We start from the raw sequence: 15354 nt of genomic DNA, 5'->3' as shown, positions 1-15354 counted from the left end.
GGGGCCCCACTGACAAGAGCCCCCTGGAGTTGCTCCTCCTCTTCACCACTGAAACACTGCTTGTTCCCCTGCTTTTTGCTCTGGCCCAGACAAGAGTGATGGTGAGGAGGAGGAGCAGTAGATGCCACTGCCCACTTGCTCCCTGGCTCTTTGCTTGTTAAGCAAACCAGTGGTGGCAATGATGAGAACAAGTGTGAAGAGCAAAAGCAGCTGGTGATAATGGTGGTGAGATGGCAGACGCGCTGAGGGAGGGGGCCTATTGCCCAAGGTCCCTCAAAAATCTGCGCTCATAACTGCGGAGAGGCCTCCATCTGGAAGTGCTCCTGGCACCCTTCAAATGTGTTAGAATACAGTTCCTACCCACCCCCCCAGGATGGGAGTTTTAGTCCTGCACATCTGGAGAATACCAGGTTGGGGAAGGATGGGTTACAACAACCCATCATTTGTGTAGTGCTGCTTTCAGTGACTGAGGAAGCACCACAAATATAATGGAAGCACCCAGAGGGAACAGTAATAACATTGGTCATGCAGCTTCTTGCCCCTCTAAAGCACTGCAACATTCACAGAAACGCAAGTTACTAATTACAGACTATGGGGTGGGGTGGGGAGACAGTGTTACTTCATGACTCAGTCATCAAGCTGTGCGTGACATTAAAGGTAGTTTAGGCAATTCTGCAGTGTAGTTTTAAGAATGGTTTAAAAGGACTAAGGAGGATTAGAAGTTCAGAGCCACAGAACAGCCCCTTATTCTCTTGTCATCGAATACAAAAACTGGATTCCTGTACATTTCAAGAAAAAATTCTGTAAATGTGAATTAGCACCTTTATAAAAGACCTAGGATTTACTTTGCTCCGTCATCATGAAAATTTCCATCGTTTATGAACCAGCCTTGATTTCCCCAAGGGCGGGACAAATTAACTCAAGTCTGCCAAGGACAAGGTAACATGATAAAGGTTCTGGTGGAATCAGTCTTTACTGCGATCCCCACGAAACTATTTGATTAAATGTAACTTGTCAAGAATCACTGTGGCACTTAATAGGTTTGTCTTGCTAAAAATATGTCACTAAATAACTTGAGGCCTGTTACAGGCCTCCATAAGCACATAACCTACACATTCTCAATTTACGGCAATAAATCACTCTATTGTACATATTTAATATATAATTAAAATAAATCATCTTCGTCATAACCTCTGCCCAGTAGCAAAATACCAACGTTTCCCTTGAATAAAGACCCAGGATTGACCTTTCTCATATAATTACTCAAAATTATCAGCTTTAAAACTCTTCTCTGCCGGAATTGTGTGCACCCAAAAAATAAAACCCTGAAATATAATTTTACAAATGGAATTTGACAAAGAACTAACATTGTGTCATTGTTTTTCTTGGAAAAAACAAGGAAAATGTAACATTTCACAGGTATCTTTACCATGCAAATGCATGTTGAATTTTGTTGCTGTTTTAAACCTCAAACCACAATGAGCATGCAGATTTTCCCCAACCCAAGCTATTGAGTTCTTGGTAATTGCACCTCATTGGTGTAACCACAGCCATTTGGGCAAGATTATACCACTTTTAAGTGAAGCATACAAACAGAACTGTTTTCAGATGTATGCTTACACTATGTACATTTTACTATTAAAAACAAAACAGAAAGAAAACCCAAACTTAACATGTTACATACATTCTCAAATATATCTCTGTTGAAAACAAAATTTGGAGATTAAGGAAAAAAGAAAACCCTTAAACTACAAGGCCACCCCATTTTTTATGAACAAGTTTAAAAAGTTCCCACCAGTAAAAATCTCCCAATATATATATATTTCTCATTTATAACAGTCTTACCAGTTCTTTGACTCTTGCTAAAGAGCAGCTATCAGGTCTTATGTTTCTTAAATGCATAATACAATGGACAGTAGGATGCGGAGGAATACAGTTCTCACCAAAAAAAAAAAAGTATGACACTGTGTAACAAAAACAACCTGACATGTTGGTTTTGTCAAATAATTGTTCCATGGTATCTTTGTTCTATTTGGGGCTTCTGCTATTTACCAGTGCATGGCCCATCTTCTGTTGGCACTGGCTGCACAGGCGCTTTTCCGCATTTAGAATCTGAACAGCAATTCACAGGACAGCAATACATTCAATGTAGTTCCAAAAATGCATAGGAGTCACATGTACCACAACCTCTTGCCCAAGAGAAGATTCAAGTAAGTGACAGCACCTTTGGACCACATTTGCAATGTAATACTCCGGTAGGAAAAAAGAACGTTGTATATTTGCTCAAGAAACTGCAACAGCAACATTTCACTTGGAGTGTCTTTCCCGAAACGTCAAGCCATTCCCTTCCTGAACTTTATACAATGGAGCCTTTTGACGATGACAAATGAATCGACTGGATCCGTGCTGCCAACGTCCTCTGTAAATCCTGGAGTACATTTTGGCCAGATGAGTCTCCATTCTTGTCATATAGCAGCTGTTTGAAAGCTTCATTTTCAATGAGAACCATCATATTTTTCAGAAAGTAACCCTCACAATAGGAAGCTAGTTCTGTGACTCCAAGAAACTGAAAAGGGGAAAGAATGGTGGGGAGAGAACACAGTGAAAGAGGAACATGTTTTAGTTAAGTAAATACCCAGTTATGGTCTGGAATTAAAAGTCCTGTGCAAAATAATGTGGAGGAACTACCCGTGTTGAGGGACCTTGAGGCAAACCAGGAGGATCCCGGGCACTCGGCGGGGGGGGGGGGGATCTGTCTGTCTGTCTGTCTGTCATCTATCTATCTATCTATCTATCTATCTATCTATCTATCTATCTAAAGAAATCTCTCTCTCTCTTAAGAAATAAAATAAAAATCAGGAGGGGCCTGATGGGTGCCAAGAGAGGTGTCCACAGGTGCACTGGGGCCTATGGGTACCATGTTAGAGATCCCAGTCTTAGAGCTTTGCTGCTCCAAAAATCTGTCCAAGCTCAGTTGCTCTTTCAAGCCCAGCAATAGATTATCCCACTGTGAAAAGCATTTGGGAAGGAAGGCAGTGCCAGGGTGGGAAGGACCCATGCCACTGGCACTGCCCAATACTGTTCCTGCATTCAGATAATTAATGTAATGGCATGAAGAAATGCAGCAGGTATCCACATGCTAGGGCTCTTGACCTGTATGCAACCAGCTCTGAGCTCAAAAGAGCTAATGGCTCATAGCAGTAAGCCATTAAACAGATGAGGAATGCTATATAGTCCATCAAGTAGAAAACTCTATTAGAATACCAGAGCATTGGAGTACTAGAGTATAGACCAGTTCTATAAAACCACAATGGAAAGGAAAATGAAAGAAAAATAACAACAATGATCAAAAATTGAAAACATCATGCTACTATAGACCAATGATTTAAACAGATTTGTAGAGCAACTGTCCCCATCTTGGTGTACTTCAGATCAGCCAGCAATGCTGGCTGAGGGATTATGGGAGTTGTAGTCCAACGCATATGGAGGGCACCAGGTTGGGGAAGGCTGTTATAGAGCAATGCTGGGAGTCCAGTAGTTAAAAAGTAACCTTTGCATTTTTGTTTCCACAAAATACTTAAAACTTTGATGAAGTCAAAACACAGAAGACTGAAATTCCCCATAATGCAGATTGGGGCAGGGACTGAGACTATTATTTTCCTGCTGGCTACCTAGTAGGAGTCCACAGCTAAGGTGAGGTGTGCTAAGCCTGTGAGGTGTGCTAAGCCTACAGCTCACACTCTTAGCTTCTAAGCTACATCATCTCTCAGGGATATGCTTCCGTTTACTTTCTTTACTTTTATTAAGGCAACTGAATGACTTGACTGTTGAGTTGGAAGATAGGAATAGAACCTAGAAAGATCAGAGGCATGGACATTATAGAAGTGGATTAATAATGATCATTTTGTAAACCAGGGTAATTCCGAAACAAAGTATAACTTGAGCATAATCTGTGAACACAAAAAGGGAAGATGGATACATACAGGGCTGACTGTCAATTTGAGGGGATCCTCGGTATGGCCCTTTTAGTGGTCAGCTCAGGTTGGATCCTCCTACAGCAGGGATACTGAACCTGGGATTTGGCTCCCAGATCTGAGGTTTTGCACCCCTGGCCAACAAAAACACCAGCACTGGAAATGAGCACTGAACAGCCACCATTGTAATTGCCCCACAATAGTGATGGCTCCACTGCTATGGGGCATTGTAGGCGAGTACAATGGTGGCCCCCAGTGCTCATTAGAGCACAGGAAAACAGGGCCCAGGCCAATAGTGTCAGCAGTGGCGGGCCCTAAGCAGCTGTCCAAAGATGTTGTCTACTGATACTGGGCTTTGGTACATTCACTAGTGCATAAATACGAGTAATAATGATGTATAAGTAATGCTGTATTACCTTGGCATGACTATAAATATCCACACAATTTTCTGTGTTGATACTTTTGGCGCAGATGATCTCACAGTGTCGTTGCAGTGCTTCAAGCTGGAAAAATTTAGCAGCAGATAGAAGCTGAAAAGCAGGAGAAATGATTATTTCAGGTTCTTGGGAGGGAGGGGAAGAATTTTGTGTGTGTGGAGAGGGGCAGCATCTGAAGACAAGTTTCTTCCTTCCCCCTGCTGACTTTCTGCTATTTTACTGTTTCATCCTGTCCAAAAATGGAGCTGAACTGGAAACTATTATTCTCCTTGCTATTTTACCTGACTATTATAAAGAAATGGTGTGATGAGACCAAAGTTAGAGGATCCATTGTCAAGTAATGGTGAGTTACACAATAGGTCAGATCAAATGTCAGACTTCAATAAGGAAAATGTGAAAGTTTAGAAGTGCATCTGAAGCATGTAAAATAAAGAAAGCTGAAAACTGGAGTCTGTTGTCATTCCACAATCACATCTCCATTTTTTTTCTGTCATACTATGGTCACTGGTCAAACAGTGTTTGCAGGTTCTTAATTTTTTTTAAACCTACAAAACCTGTTTAATCACTGTGGGTTAGAAAAATGAATTATGTGCATATGCAGGTGATGATAGAGTATCATACTGCCTTAAAACCATTATTTTTATTCAACCAAAACACCTCAACAAAATAAGAGAAGGACTAAATAGAGCTTTGTGACTATGGTTTCTGCTTTGAACTATATTGGTCTGGCTCAGCCTTCTCTAACCTGTTGCCCTCCAGATGTGTTAAGACTACAACTCCCATAATCCCTGCTAGCTATGCTAACTGGGAGATGGAAGTTGTACTCCAATACTTTGGATGGCAACAGGTTGGGGAAAGCTGGTTTGGTGAATGTACTTTCTATTCCCGTCCTATTTAATATTTCCTACTTTACCTTGCTACAATTGATGGATCTGTTTGTTCGTTTCATGAGGAATCACAACCCTTTCATACTTCTGAGACTCCAAGGGCATCTCTTGTTGTTGTTGTTTATTCGGTCAGTCGCTTCCGACTCTTCATGACTTCATGGACCAGCCCACGCCAGAGCTTCCTGTCGGCCGTTGCCACCCCCAGCTCCCCCAAGGTCAAGTCCGTCACCTCCAGAATATCATCCATCCACCTTGCCCTTGGTCGGCCCCTCTTCCTTTTGCCTTCCACTTTCCCTAGCATCAGCATCTTCTCCAGGGTATCCTGTCTTCTCATGATGTGGCCAAAGTACTTCAGTTTTGCCTTTAATATCATTCCCTCCAGTGAGCAGTCTGGCTTTATTTCCTGGAGTATGGACTGGTTTGATCTTCTTGCATTCCAAGGCACTCTCAGAATTTTCCTCCAGCACCACAGTTCAAAAACATCTATCTTCCTTCGCTCAGCCTTCCTTATGGTCCAGCTCTCGCAGCCATAGGTTACTACGGGGAATACCATTGCTTTCAGTATGCGGACCTTTGTTGTCAGTGTGATGTCTCTGCTCTTAACTATTTTATCAAGATTTGTCATTGCTGTCCTCCCAAGAAGTAAACGTCTTCTGATTTCCTGGCTGCAGTCAAAACCTGCAGTAATCTTTGTGCCTAGAAAGACAAAGTCTGTCACTGCCTCCACGTTTTCTCCCTCTATTTGCCAGTTATCAGTCAAGCTAGTTGCCATGATCTTGGTTTTTTTGAGGTTGAACTGCAACCCAGCTTTTGCACTTTCTTCTTTCACCTTCATCAGAAGGTTCCTCAGCTCCTCCTCGCTTTCAGCCATCCAAGCGGTATCATCTGCATATCTGAGATTGTTAATGTTTCTTCCAGAGATTTTAACTCCAGCCTTGGCTTCATCAAGCCCAGCACGTCGCATGATGTGTTCTGCGTACAGGTTGAATAGGTAGGGTGAGAGTATACAACCCTGCTGTACTCCTTTCCCAATCTTAATCTAGTCCGTTGTTCCGTGGTCTGTTCTTACTGTTGCTACTTGGTCGTTATACAGATTCCTCAGGAGGCAGACAAGATGACTTGGTATCCCCATACCACCAAGAACTTGCCACAGTTTGTTATGATCCACACAGTCAAAGGCTTTAGAATAGTCAATAAAACAGAAATAGATGTTTTTCTGAAACTCCCTGGCTTTCTCCATTATCCAGCAGATATTGGCAATTTGGTCTCTAGTTCCTCTGCCTTTTCTAAACCCAGCTTGTACATCTCGCAATTCTCGTTCCATGAATTGCTGGAGTCTAACCTTGCAAGATCTTGAGCATTACCTTACTGGCATGTGAAATAAGTGCCACTGTTCGATAGTTTGAACATTCTTTGGTGCTTCCCTTTTTTGGTATGGGGATATAAGTTGATTTTTTCCAATCTGTTGGCCATTCTTGTGTTTTCCAAATTTGCTGGCATATGGCATGCATCACCTTGACAGTATCATCTTGCAAGATTTTAAAGAGTTCAGCTGGGATACCGTCATCTCCTGCTGCCTTGTTATTAGCAATGCTTCTTAAGGCCCATTCAACTTCACTCTTCAGGATGTCTGGCTCTAGCTCACTGACCACACTGTCAAATCTATCCCCCATATTATTATCCTTCCTATACAGATCTTCCGTATATTCTTGCCACCTTTTCTTGATCTCTTCTGCTTCTGTTAGGTCCTTGCCATCTTTGGTTTTGATCATACCCATTTTTGCCTGGAATTTACCTCCGATGTTTCTAATTTTCTGGAAGAGGTCTCTTGTCCTTCCTATTCTATTATCTTCTTCCGCTTCCGCACATTGCTTGTCTAAAAATAATTCCTTATCTCTTCTGGCTAACCTCTGGAATTTTGCATTTAATTGGGCATATCTCCCCCTTTCACTATTGCCTTTTGCTTTCCTTCTTTCTTGGGCTGCTTCCAGTGTCTCAGCAGACAGCCATCTTGCCTTCTTGGTTTTCTTTTTCTTTGGGACGTTTTTTGTTGCTGCCTCCTGAACAATGTTGCAAACTTCTGTCCATAGTTCTTCCGGGACCCTATCTACTAAATGTAGTCCCTTAAATCTATTCTTCACCTCCACTGCATATTCATCAGGAATATTCGTGAGCTCATATCTAACTGATCTGTGGGTCTTCCCGATTCTCTTTAGTCTGATTCTAAATTGTGCAATAAGAAGTTCGTGATCTGAACTACAATCAGCTCCAGGTCTTGTTTTTACCAACTGCATAGATGTCCACCACCTTTGGCTACAAAGGATGTAGTCAATCTGATTTCAGTGTCGACCGTCTGGTGAAGTCCATGTGTAAAGTCGTCTCTTAGGTTGTTGGAAGAGAGTGTTTGTTATGCACAGTGAGTTGTCTTGGTAAAATTCTATCAGCCTATGTCCTGCTTCATTTTGTTCTCCCAGACCATGCTTGCCTGTAATTCCAGGTGTCGTTTGACTACCCACCTTAGCATTCCAGTCTCCTGTAATGAAAATAACATCTTTTTTTGGCGTACTATCCAGTAGGTGCTGCAGATCCTCATAGAACTGATCTCCTTCTGCTTCTTCAGCATCTGTGGTTGGGGTGTATATTTGGATCACTGTGATGTTAAATGGCTTACCCTGAATTCGAATTGAGATAATTCTGTCATTTTTTGGATTGTATCCAAGCACTGCTTTAGTCACTTTATTATTAATTGTGAAGGCTACTCCATTTCTTCTGTGGTCCTCTTGTCCACAGTAGTAGATCTGGTGGTCATTTGATGTGAAGTGGCCCATTCCAGTCCATTTCAGTTCACTGACACCCTAAATGTCTATATATAATCTTGACATCTCCCCAATAACCACATCCAATTTGCCCTGGCTCATAGATCTTACATTCCAGGTTCCTATGGTGTGTTGATCTTTAGAACATCGGATTCGTCGTTCACCACCAGCTCCATCGGCTGCTAGCTGTCCTTTCGGCTTTGAGCTAGCTGCGTCATCACATCTGGGGCTAGTTGAACTTATCCGCTGTTCCTCCCCAGTAGCATTTTGACCATCTTCCGACCTGGGAGTCTCATCTTCCGATGGTATAGGGCATCTCCACACCAGCCTAAAATCCTGCATTTAAAACAGGGCTTCCTGCTTCTCTTTTAAATGCAGGATCACAACTACTCCCTTTTTCACGTGCTTCCTTTCCCTCCACCCCTTTCCCCCTCCTCCTCCCCGTATATGAGTCTTCCATTATCTTTCATTGATCTTTCATTGATCTCTCTTCTTGCCACCTTTATTCTTTTCACAGAGGAAACTGAAGCAGAATACAATGGGGTAATCTGATAGCTCATTATCTGCGATCTATTTAAAGATGGAACAAAGGGCATTTAGTGCAGAAGAAGTCTTGGAGGGTCACAGCGTCATGTAAAGAGCTGGCAAACTTCTGTGAAGGAGCAATCTCAATCACAGGATAAAAGCTCTGTGTGAAAGAGCCCCAAGAGAGGACATAATAAAAACAACAACAGCCTGAGGAGGAGACCTCTTCCTTTTTAATTGACTGCTTCTTTGTATATTTATAAGGGGAGTACTGAATCACTCTAATTGTTGGTGCAGAATGCTTCTTACCTCCATGATTTCATTGTTTTTAATGAGAAGTGACTCTGCGCCTCCATAGTAGAGATACTGCATAATAAGCTGAAACAAAACCAAAAGGATTGATAGATCACAAAAATGCAGCTGTAGTTTCCGTCTCCTTTCTCTCCACTCTGCAGTATGCTATCTGTTTATTATTAGGGTGATCTTTACTTCAGGGATTGTTCCACACCAAGGGGAAAAAATGGCAGGGTCACATTATTCCAAAATGAAAGGGAGGAAAAAGCTTATTAGGAAAATGTAAGGTGGAACCCCATACTCAGCTTTTTGCATCTTGGAACAGCTGTTGGTTTATTAGGGCACAATCCTATGCATGTGTAGATAGCAATAAGTCCTACAACTCCCAGTATTCCCCAGCCAGCAAAACCATAGGACTCATTGCTACATGATTGCACCCTTAGTGGTTTTTCATACTGTCAGGGCTCTGCCGAAGTCAGTCTCTTGATAAAGGTTTCTAAATGCCAAAGTTTCTATTGACTGTCATGCTATAGGATTGCCAACTTTTTTCCTAGCAAAGCTCCTATGCCTTTATCAGCAGACTGGCAGGAAGAATTCTAGTAGGCAAAGGTTTTCTGGTATGCAAATGTAGGAATGAGGAAAGCTTCAGCTGTTGAAACTTTGTCTGTCATGCTGTTACTAACGGCACAGGAGCCCTGCAAGAAGAAAGCAACCTTCATTGGCAAAATCCTTAGAAGGCAATCACAAGAGCAGTTTTACTATACATCTTGAATGCTTGTTTACTTTCAGTGCATTTCGGGCATGCCTGAATGGTGAATGATTTTAGCATAAAGCCCAGAGGAGGAGCTTCCTAAAATGTAGGCACAATACATCACAGGAGAGTTCATTGCTGACATCAAACTTTGGCACCTGCATACATTTGGTTCTGAGCTGAAAACTCAATGATCCATCTCTTCCCTGCATACAAGCAGAAGACTAACACAAGCTCAGACTGGAGCATAAGTGGCTCAATGGAGACCCAGTCCATTCCATGAGGAAAAGGCATAGCTGCATCCTAAACATTAAGTGAGCCTATGGGGTTCATCACATGAGGCTGAAATCCTGCATCTTTAATGGGGCTTTCTGCTTCCAGATTCTTTGCGGGATTCAGCTTGGCTACTTTACATGGGCAGACATGTGCTTTGAGTTGAGGATTTCCTTTCTCAAGAAGTTCTATATGTTTCTATATGTTTAATTTTACAGCCACTAGATGGTGCTGCGATTATAGTACAATGCTGTCCTTACACATAGCTGATAGATCGGATTACCGTCCCTTATCACATTATATCCGATCTTTTAAAATGCGGGATAAAAGTCATAAACCATGGGAGGCGCCCTGGAAGTTGATGACATCACGTAAAGGACCCACAAATGTCCGCTAGCAACCCATTTTGATTGTATGATATAAGCCATGTGTAGAGAAACTCTATAAATTGTAGCACAGGACCTCTTTCATCCCTAGAGCAAAATTCCATTTCAGGGAAGCTCTTCAGGGGCCCCATTCCAGTGGTGAGGAGGGCCACAGGGAAAAGAAGTGGGGCCAAAAAATTTACCGGCACATTGTAGCTTAAAAAACTGCACAAAAGTTGGAAAATCACCAAATGATCAGTGGTTGGGGAAAGGGAGTGGGCCAGGGGAAACGGTGTGTCCTGGAGAACCCAGGAGGTTGGCCAAATTTGGCCCCCAGGCCCAAGGTTCTGCATCTTTGCTGAAAATTCAGAAAGAAAAGTCATGACAAAACTGCTGAAACTGGAATTGGATGCAGATCCTCAAAAAAAGGAAGGGAAAACAATGAAATTAAAAATCTTAAAAGCTGTGAAGGCAGGTCTGAATATGTTTGAATCCACCCACTGAAATTTCTGGAGCCAGAGGGGTCTCTGAGGATGATTTGCAGTGGCCTGGGGAGGGGTACTTTTTCAGGGTACTGTGTAAACTGCCCTTCTAGTTGGGTGATCTGCATAATTGATGGATCTGAGAGCTCAGCTTTTCTTAGCAGATCTGGGTTACCCTGGTGCAGAATTCTCATTTCTTTAGCACTGTACGAATCTTACGCAAATATTAAACAGCAACATTGATTATGCACGGGACCATAACATAGCAAAACACCAATCACATGTGATTTGGCTCCAATTGCAAATGTAATTCAAATGTTGCTATTGAAAAGCAGTGAAAGCTTTACTCATTGCTCATTTATACTATGAATTTTCCTTCCTGCTAATTGCCATTAGTTTATTTATGCACTCAACTTTACCTGAAAAATGGGATACTTCACATAGCTGATCTCAATAAAAGTGCTGTCAGATGCAGGTTTGCTGGACAATAGGGCTTTAAACCTAGGCAAAAACATTTACAAAATTTTAAAATATTGTTGTTTAGCTATTTCAAGATAGACTGTGAAAATAATGCACCAGCAACTAAATTCTTAGGTGCTTTGCACATCAGTGTGGCATCATGTCCATATTAGAAGGATGGTACCTAACTATTGCAGACTGCTACCCTGGCACAAATGTTTAGCATCTGGGTGCCCAATGCAGAAAAATGTACCAAGGTATGGATTGCCAATTTCTGAACTGGCCCTGTAGCAGTCCCTTTAATGAGAGCTTGATCTGTAACAATCAATAAGGGCACAATCCTATGCATGTTTAGACAGAAAAATGTCCTACAGCTCCCAGCATTCTCATTTCTGCTTATCAAGCCTCCCTCAAACGTACACAAACAGGCCACATCTGATTGCTTTTTATGGCCAATTGTCATCACTGGCAATGTGGTAACATAGGGGGCTTATATGTGGGGCTGAGGAGAAAAATCCCAGTAGCTAAAAATGGTTTATATTACAAAACATTAAAAGTTTTGTAAGCTCTGCCTCTACAAAATGATTAGCAGGCGGAAAAGCTTGACATCATATTCTTAGGAAAAAAAACCTTTTAGGGCTGCCATCCTGTACACACTTACCTGGGAGTAAGTCCCATTCAACTCCTTGGGACTTGCTTCCCAGTAGATGTACATAGCATTGCACTGCAGGAGAAAGGAAGCTACCTGGGAAATACGGTTGTGTTACTATACTTTCTATCAGCCTTCTCCAAACTGGTGCCCTCTAGATAGCTCCTACCATCCCCAGACCACATGCTGGTCAGGGATGATGGGAGTTCTAGTCCAGCACATCTGGAAGGCATGAGGTTAGGGAAAGTAGCTTTACGTTATATGTCCCTTATGAACCCCTCTACAAGATTTGAGATCAGCCCTGAAGCTCTGTTTTTGGATATTAAATTGTCATCAACAGGAGCAGGGCTTTCTCTGTAGTGGCCCTGAAGCTATGGAATGCCCTCCCTCCAAAGGCCCCCTCCTACATTACTTACCTCCTTATACAGACAAGTAAAAACATTTTTATTCCACCAAGCCACTGGGAGTTAGTCTCTTGCATAGCTGATGACTTCTGCTTCTTATTTGTACTTGTAGATTTTAGATTTCATGGTGTTTTTTTAAAGATGTTGTAATGGTGTTAACTTTTAAAAAATAACTGAATGCAGTTTGAGAACTTGCTTTGAAGACCTATTCTGGTTTCCAGCAGATTTCCCTTCTATCCATATTTTCAGCTCAAAGCTTGCCCATGTTTATTATTCAGGCCACTGGGGAAATCTACTGGGAACATCTCCAGCTTAGGAAGCACTCCATACTCCTGAAATATCACCTTCACTGTAAGTTCCTGTTGTGTAACCTATAAAAGCTCCCTGCCTTATAAAATTTCTTCAATGCTCACATTGTGTTCTGTCATGTTTATTTATAAAGACATATATTTACCTGGGAGATGCCGTAAACAGTAATACTCTGTGTGCATAAAATGGTCTTCCTTCCACAAGGAATGTAACGTCTGACATTTCCTTATTGTTAAGAAAATGAGGATCTGGAATCATAAAAAGAAAATGAGTGGGAAGAAATTTTAATTGGGAGTAAGTTAAAACACTGGTATGTTTGATCCTGATGGTAAAAGACAGTAGCTTAAGATGCATGCGCCTTTGAAGTTAGCTTGAAGAGCTGCCTGAGATGGAACATATTTTGTTAGATATTCTAAGAACTTACACAAAGTACATTCAAAACCATTAAAATATGTTTTTATCTTTTTATAGGTAACAGATAGCCTGTCATATGCAATATTTCTGGGCAAAGAGATGAATTTTGAAGAAAGCTTCTATTCCTCTTCTTTTCTAGCTATTCTTGCCTTTACCCAAGACTATTTCCAGATTCCAGATTGCTTTTTATACCACTTCTCATTCCATTTACATGGCACACTAGAGCCATATTCAGGTATTAACTCATCCCAAGCAGCAACACGTATACAGTGGGATTGCAGGGCCATGAGTTTAGCCCCGACCCCAAGGTTGTGTGACTCCTCCTGGCCTCTCACATGTTGAAGGATAATTTCTGGAGCAGGGTACCTTTTCTATTGGTGGAGGCTCTCCACAAAATTTAGAACCCTGATTTTCCAAGGTTGGGTAATGCCTGAATAAGGCTCTCAGGAGCTTTTAAAATATGGCTTTAACTTCCAAGGTAAATAGAATTGCATGCACAATAGCATGGAGAATTGCTTTAATTTGCTCTGCTTTGTCAACAGAGTGGTGCCATAATGAAGAAAAAGGCCCAAAGTAGAACGTCATCCATAACTGAACATGAGGTTCTCTCATTTTCAGTACTTAATCCCTTCATTCATGGTAAATTAGAGTGATGGGTGAAAATGCAGGACCAACACCTTCCATCTGCTTTTCTAGTTGCAGATTCCTTCCTTATATTTCCTGCATTCTGCTGTCTGCTACAAGTACAAGGAGGCAACAAAAGAGAGCTAGTTCCAACATCCTCAGTTGAGAGGACAATGCTCTTGCAATATGAACAGCAAAAATAAGGAAAGGAATTCCATCCTGTCCTAGATGTTCTGCTTGTTTCCTTTTCTCTAGGACAGCCTTCCCCAACCTAGTGTCCTCAAGATGTCAGACTCAGCATCGTCAATGGTTAGGAATGCTGGGAGTTGAAATACAAAACATCTGGAGGGCAACAGGTCGGAGAAGGCTGCTCTAGAACCACAGAGATAATGGCTAAAAAAGGGCCTAACTAGACTAGATGACAGAGATCTATGCCTAGATTTTCAATCTCTTTAAATTTTAGCAAATTACAACTATGGGGTGAGAGCAATTCAGAGCGGCACTGTGGATTAAAGGGATGAACCCTTCCTCCCCAGTGCTGTTTTCCAGATAAATATTGCCCACTTCCCGGCTGCTATTTGGAAACTTAGAGCCAAACTACATATAGAATCATAGAATCATAGAATAGTAGGGTTGGAAGGGGCCTACAAGGCCATCGAGTCCAACCCCCTGCTCAATGCAGGAATCCAAGTCAGAGCATCCCTGACAAATGGCTGTCCAGCCTCGTCTTGAAGGCCTCCAGTGTGGGAGAGCCCACCACCTCCCCAGGTAATTGGTTCCATTGCCGTATTGCTCTGACACTCAGGAAGTTTTTCCTGATGTTCAGTCGGAATCTGGCTTCCTGTAACTTGAGCCCATTATTCCGTGTCCTGCACTCTGGGATGATCAAGAAGAGATCCTGGCCTTCTTCTCTGTGACAACCTTTCAAGTACTTGAAGAGTGCTATCATATCTCCCCTCAGTCTTCTCTTCTCAAGGCTAAACATGCCCAGTTCTTTCAGTCTCTCTTCATAGGGCTTTGTTTCCAGTCCCCTGATCATCTTTGTTGCCCTCCTTTGAACCCTCTCCAGCTTGTCTGCATCCTTCTTAAAGTGTGGTGCCCAGAACTGGACACAGTACTCCAGATGAGGCCTAACCAGTGCTGAGTAGAGGGGAACTAGTACTTCCCGGGATTTGGAAGCGATGCTTCTATGAATGCAGCCCAAAATAGCATTTGCCTTTTTTGCAGCCACATCACATTGTTGGCTCATATTCAGCTTGTGATCGACGACAATTCCAAGATCCTTCTCGCTCGTAGTGTGGTTGAGCCACGTATCCCCCATCTTGTAACTGTGCATTTGGTTTCTTTTTCCTAGGTGCAGAACTTGGCATTTGTCCCTATTAAATGCCATTCTGTTGTTTTCTGCCCAGCACTCCAGTCTATCCAGATCACTTTGAATTTTGTTTCTGTCTTCCAAAGTATTAGCTATCCCTCCCAATTTTGTGTCATCTGCAAATTTGATCAGCATTCCCTGCACCTCCTCCTCCAAGTCATTAATAAAAATATTGAAGAGCACTGGGCCCAGGACTGAGCCCTGCGGTACCCCACTCGTTACCTCTCCCCAGCTTGAGAGGGTCCCATTGATAAGCACTCTTTGAGTCCGATTCTGTAGCCAACTGTGGATCCACATGATCGTTGTTTCATCTAGCCCA

At 42.2% G+C, this 15354-nt stretch overlaps 1 protein-coding gene across 1 annotated transcript in view; it reads right to left on the bottom strand.

Moving 5' to 3' along the window:
* Positions 1 to 950: 950 nt before the first annotated feature.
* ABTB3 (ankyrin repeat and BTB domain containing 3) overlaps positions 951 to 15354 on the bottom strand; it is a 353911-nt gene continuing 339507 nt past the window's right edge. Inside the window, exons 13-17 of the mRNA XM_084809681.1 lie at positions 12771 to 12873; positions 11224 to 11305; positions 8949 to 9017; positions 4391 to 4504; positions 951 to 2566 (exon numbers count right to left, since the gene is read on the bottom strand). Coding sequence (XP_084665807.1) covers positions 2357 to 2566; positions 4391 to 4504; positions 8949 to 9017; positions 11224 to 11305; positions 12771 to 12873 — 578 coding nt within the window. The 3' untranslated portion in view covers positions 951 to 2356. The remainder of the gene's footprint in view (positions 2567 to 4390; positions 4505 to 8948; positions 9018 to 11223; positions 11306 to 12770; positions 12874 to 15354) is intronic.

This window comes from Heloderma suspectum, chromosome 7 (genome assembly GCF_057233095.1).
Source record: "Heloderma suspectum isolate Gila_16-S chromosome 7, 16-S_ref, whole genome shotgun sequence".
NCBI classification, from domain to species: Eukaryota; Metazoa; Chordata; class Lepidosauria; order Squamata; family Helodermatidae; genus Heloderma; species Heloderma suspectum.
The sequence above is the reverse complement of the archived record's forward strand: the minus strand, read 5'-3'. Positions and strand labels throughout refer to the sequence as shown.